The sequence below is a fragment of the Myotis brandtii genome, unplaced genomic scaffold (genome assembly GCF_000412655.1).
Source record: "Myotis brandtii unplaced genomic scaffold, ASM41265v1 scaffold59, whole genome shotgun sequence".
NCBI lineage: Eukaryota > Metazoa > Chordata > Mammalia > Chiroptera > Vespertilionidae > Myotis > Myotis brandtii.
In genome coordinates, this window is record NW_005370223.1 from 3,111,698 (window position 1) to 3,117,646 (window position 5,949).

The window sequence follows — 5,949 nt, forward strand, 5'->3', positions numbered from 1 at the left end:
ACACACACACACACACACACACACACACGCAAGTCAATGTCATTTCTCAAAACTTTAAAAAAGATGCAAATGTTGATCTTAAAGTATTGGTATTATGCTCGTGTCTCTGTGCAAAATTCTACAATGCTCAAAATCAAGTGCTGTAGCTATAATTTCAGTCCTACTTCAGGTAGAACTCTTTAGTCTAATAGTTTTCCCCATCTTTGAACCAGTTTTAAGAGTCACCAGAAGTCTGTAGGTTAAGACACCAGACACATTTCTGAGCCGAGCCTTCCAGTGCCAACACGCTGGACCAATTCAGTAAAACATGCCATAAAATTACGACTGTTTTATTCGAATTAACAGGGCACTTTCCACAATGGCAGGAGTTCAACAGCCAGGCATGGGCTCTAGGTTATTATGCACACGTTGGCGATAGATTTGAATCTTGCCTTTGTGGCCAGGTTTGGTTGGTCTGGTCAGGAGTGCAGGGTCTGACCAAGAACACAGATCAAAGACCTGCAGCCATGAAAGCCGGTCTCCATAGGGCTGCATTAACCAAGCTGCACAAAGGCAAGACAAGTGGCTGGAACCTCGCTGTCCTGACATGTCAGAGGTGACCTGAAGGTTCTGAAATGTCCTGAAGGATAGGGCTTCTTATTTGATGTTGGTTACAATGAAGGCTAACTCTTTTCTCCTCGTTTAAATGTTAGGTAGATTCATAAGTAACTGATATGGACGCTGCCTGTGTATGTGATCTTAGTTGTGTTGTGATTAGTTGCAACAGAAAAGCCCTCCAGGGGACAGGAGCCCTGGCCTTCCTCTCTAGACTCAGATGGACCCCCTGGCTGTGTGCTTTGTCTAGGATTTAAATGGCTGTGACCCCGTTCTGTAACTGTTCCTTTTACCCGGGCGAATTTATAAAGCTTGAAATAATGACGTAGGGGAGAAACGCCGTGTTAGTGCGAACATCACCAGGAATTTAAATATGATTTTTTTTGAGACGTGTTAAGAGTTACAACATATAAACCCACATGATAAATTATAACAGCTAAGCCAAATGAAGGCATAGAATATGAAGTTTTTTCTTCCGTTTCAATTCAAGTGTAGTAGGATCTTAATAGCCGAAGGAAACGTCACCGTTCTGTATTGTTATTTAAAAAACTGGTCCTAGTTCTTAAGTTTTTTTTTTTCCTTGCTTAAGAACCCGGCAAGATCTTTAGTTTTGGTCTGTTCCATCTCAGAATGCCACTTGTAAATTCGAACTTAAAGGCACCCTTCATGTTTAAAGGAGGGGCATAGTAGGGCTGGTTTTCAGAAAGATGACTCCTTGTTCTTATTTAAGAACAGAAAGGTGAGACCTTTATGGGGCGTCTAAGAAAAGTGATTGCTCTCAAACCTGTGTTCCAGGAGTCAGGCTGCGGGGGAAAGTGTCTCTTTAAAGCAAAGCAGCCGGCACTCCCGGATGCTGGGAGCAGCGGCCAGATCGCGGGCCCGTTTCTGCGTGGCAGTTCTGCTCGGGCAGCCAGGCTCTCATCAAGGTCCAGGCGGTCAGAGGCTCGCTAGGGAGAGCCCCGGGGGTGGGGGGCACTTCAAGTTACATTCCATGCGAACATTAGACTGTCAGAGCGCAGGGGGGCCGAGTGTCCACGGGATGGAGGTGGGCAGAGAACTGGAACGCACGCGAGCACATGTCAGCGATAAATAGCTGCTGACACAAATGGAACATGTGCAGCTTTTTAAGAAGGTGGGATCGAGTAACAGGCCCACAGCCATCGCTCTCGGCACTTCAGACCTCTTTCTTCTCTCCACTTTGGCTCTTTGTTGAGTCACTTCCATCAGGCAAAGTTCCACGGGATAAACCGTTTGAATCTGGTTGTATTTTATCCAACGTCTGTTTCCCTGCGGAGATAATAATCACACAGAAATTGTTCGAGCTCTTAGCGAAGTCTAAGTCTTAGTAATTTCTCCTCTATCAAGGCCACATTTTATTCCCCTTTTTATACTAGGTGGTCACCCTCTAAACCAGTGGTTCTCAACCTTGGCTTCACATTAGAATCACCTGGGAATCTTTTTAAAATCCTGATTTCTGGGCCTCATCCTCTGGAAATTCTGTTTCTTTGTTATGGGGTGGGGCCACAACATTAGTAACAAAGAAACAATTTCTGGAGGATGAGGCCCAGAAATCAGGATTTTAAAAAGATTCCCAGGTGATTCTAATGTGAAGCCAAGGTTGAGAACCACTGGTTGATTTTTTACAGAGAGGAAGGAAGAGGGATAGAGAGCTAGAAACATAGATGAGAGAGAAACATCGATCAGCTGCCTCCTGCACACCTCCCACTGGGGATGCGCCTGCAACCAAGGTACATGCCCTTGACCGGAATCGAACCTGGGACCTTTCAGTCCGCAGGCCGATGCTCTACCCACTGAGCCAAACCGGTTATGGCACCCCAATTGATTCTAATGTGCAGCCAAGGTTGAGAACCACTGCTCTAAACAGAAGAGGAAAACGCCAGCGGAGGAAAGGCCCTGGGCACTGCATGCCCCTCGCTATGTGGTCAGCACTGCCCAGGGGAGAGGGCAGTCTCCCCACCCGCAGGGGCTGCCACGCTGGGCACGGAGACCAGCCCGGGTCGGCCGGGAGGTTAACACATTGCATTCCCTCATCTCCAGAGCTTTCTCCCCGGAGCCCTGTCTCCTTTTATGTTGAGCCTAATGCACATGACTACACAGAAAGGCAGCCTTTCAGAGTGGCTTCTAAAGGCCACTGATCCTATGCACGGGGCTTTGTGAAATGAAAAAGAGTTGGAAATAAGTGAACTTCATTTCCTACCAAACCTCTAACCATACAGGTCACCGCCCTAATGCACACTTTGCCACGAACGCCAGTTCTTAATTCTTGCACTGAACGCTCTTAGCCGATCAGATGGCTCACGTGGGAAACAGAGCACAGAATTCACGGGGCCACGTTTTCTCAGTTGTGCGGACGAGGCGTTAATGGTTTGTGCTTCAAAGGCCTGGTCCTAACAGGATGGTGGAGGAACCTGTGAGGACACCATGACTCCTGTCTAGGAACCCATAGGTCACCCTAAACCAGTGATGGCGAACCTATGACACGCGTGTCAGAGGTGACACGCGAACTCATTTTTTGGGTTGATTTTTCTTTGTTAAATGGCATTTAAATATATAAAATAAATATCAAAAATATAAGCCTTTGTTTTACTATGGTTGCAAAGATCAAAAAATTTCTATATGTGACACGGCACCAGAGTTAATGCTGATATGCCGAGCTCAAAAGGTTCGCCGTCACTGCCCTAAACCCTAGCAAAGCTGGAGACTGTTGAGGATGGAGGGGAGGACACAGGGGAGTGTTTCCTTTGTTCTGGACATTGCTTCTGTGGTCTGCATGACTAAAGCGAGTGATTCTCAGTGGAAGTAGGGAACTGCCTGGAAAGATGAGGCATGTCAAAGGGACCAGGATGAATGAGGGGAGGAGGGGAAGAAGCTACTCGTGTTCAGGTGTCTGGGGAGAACGTTACTCTTGGCCTCACAGTGCACAGGCCGCCTTCCTCAGGGACGATGTTCCTCAGCGGCCTGGCCTCTGCCTTTCACTGTCCCTCAAAGGCCCTCCGAGCACCGGGGCGGCTGCTAGGAGCCCTTCCCTGTTCCTCTCCTCCCCTTTTCCAATTTTTAAAAAAAAATATATCTTATTGATTTTTTACAGAGAGGAAGGGAGAGGGATAGAGAGTTAGAAACATCGATGAGAGAGAAACATCGATCAGCTGCCTCCTGCACGCCCCCCACTGGGAATGTGCCCGCAACCAAGGTACATGCCCTTGACCGGAATCGAACCTGGGACCCTTCAGTCCGCAGGCCGACGCTCTATCCACTGAGCCAAACCGGCCAGGGCCCCTTTTCCAATTTAAGGAAACTCACAGAGGAAATCTGCCATATCACCCAAATCAAGAGAACAGGGTCAGAGCCCGTGTTCTGTGCAAACCTGACATTCAAATAGATGAGTATTAGCACAGTTAAAACATCACCTCTGGTATTATCATTAAGTGCTTATGTTTTGAAAATAATGTTTTCTATGAATTTAAGAGGATAACATTTTCTCTTATAAATGAAAGAATATAGTTTTACCAGGAATATTCCCCAAATCAATGTAAGACTGTGGCAGATGTTCCTTCTCTCGGTTTCTTGTGACCATCAACACACCCAGGAATGACAGAAAACACCTGTAAGAATAACATGAGTACAGAATGCTGAGACAACGCATGGTATTAAATAACAGCCCCATATTCCACATGGTGGCATAAATTCCACTGGTTTTGCTCTTCCTGTTTCCCATGGTAAGCTGCCTAAAACTTGTCTTAATTGCTGCAGCCAATAAAGATGAGTATTAGCACAGTTAAAACATCACCTCTGGTATTATCATTAAGTGCTTATGTTTTGAAAATATGTTTTCTATGAATTTAACACCCAAAATCATACCAGCAGCTATTAATTTATGAGGATAACATTTTCTCTTGTAAATGAAAGAATATACAGTTTTACCGGGAATATTCCCCAAATCGATGTAAGACTGTGGCAGATGTTCCTTCTCTCGGTTTCTTGTGACCATCAACACACCCAGGAATGACAGAAAACACCTGTAAGAATAACATGAGTACAGAATGCTGAGACAACGCATGGTATTAAATAACAGCCCCATATTCCACATGGTGGCATAAATTCCACTGGTTTTGCTCTTCCTGTTTCCCATGGTAAGCTGCCTAAAACTTGTCTTAATTGCTGCAGCCAATAATATTTGTCCTCAGAACCAAGCCTTGGAGAGCTTCCAAGACATCTCCGCCCCAGCTTTTTACCATCTGGAGGCTAATTCAGGCTCTAAACCCTTTGGGTAGACATTAAGTCTCATTTTCTATCCATGCATGCCCAGACCCATTACTGGCATGCAAAACGAGCAAAAAAAAAATAATTTATTCTTTAATTTTCTAAGAAATTTAGTTGTCCTTGGCCATAAGAATAGTCACAGTTTCCAGATCTCAGAAGTTTAGCCTTGCCCAAATATCTTATGAAATTGGATTTTCAAGAGAGATGGTTTTCTATGCTGAGAGTAGTCTGGGCTCCAGTTTGCATTACAACGGCCATGCAGAATACCAGATAAATGTCCATACTACCCAAAGCAATCTATAGATTCAATGCACTCTCCATTAAAATACCAACGGCATATTTCACAGACCTAGAATGAACTCTCCAAAAATTCATCTGGATTAAAAAAAAAAGCCTGAATAGCTGCAGCAATCCTGAGAAAGAAGAACAAAGTAGGTGGGTTCTCAATGCCAGATATCAGGCTCTATTACCAAGCCACGGTTCTCAAAACTGCCTGATACTGGCACAAGAACAGACATAGATAAATGGAACAGAACAGAGAACCCAGAAATAGACCCAAGCCATTACCCTCAATTAATATTTGACAAAGGAGGCAAAAGCATGCAATGGAGTCAAGACAGTCTCTTCAATAAATGGTATTGGGAAAATTGGACAGATACATGCAAAAAGATGAAATTAGACCACCAACTCACACCATACACAAAAATAAACTCAAAATGGATAAAAGACTTAAACGTAAGATGGGAAACCATAAGTAGGAAGTGTGCAGGAGGCAGCTGATCAATGTTTCTCTCTCATTGATGTTTCTAACTCTCTCTCTATCCCCCTCTATAAAAAATCAATAAAATATACTTAAAAAATGGATAAAGGACTTAAACGTAAGACGGGAAACCATGAAACCATAAAAGGAATCCACAGGCAGCGAAACTGCAAACATATGCCAAAGGAATTTCTTCTCTGATACTGCTCCTCGGGCAATGGAAACTAAAGAGAAAATAAACAAATGGGACTACATGAAAATAAAAAGCTTTTGCACAGCAAAGGAAACTATCAACAAAACAACAAGAAGGCCCA

At 44.4% G+C, this 5,949-nt stretch overlaps 1 protein-coding gene across 10 annotated transcripts in view; it reads right to left on the reverse strand.

The window, feature by feature from the left end:
- The window catches only part of NIPAL2 (NIPA-like domain containing 2), a 47,454-nt gene that overhangs the window by 1,880 nt on the left and 39,625 nt on the right, over positions 1 to 5,949 (reverse strand). For 6 of the 10 annotated variants that reach the window (XM_014550275.1, XM_014550270.1, XM_014550276.1 and 3 more), the window contains 2 exons: positions 4,537 to 4,631; positions 1,324 to 1,881 (listed from right to left, as the gene is read on the reverse strand). In XM_014550275.1, coding sequence (XP_014405761.1) covers positions 1,769 to 1,881; positions 4,537 to 4,631 — 208 coding nt within the window. In that variant the 3' untranslated portion in view covers positions 1,324 to 1,768. Of the gene's footprint in view, positions 1 to 1,323; positions 1,882 to 4,536; positions 4,632 to 5,949 lie in introns of those variants that run through there. The other 4 variants (XR_001364615.1, XM_014550277.1, XM_014550272.1 and 1 more) reach the window with 4 other exon arrangements.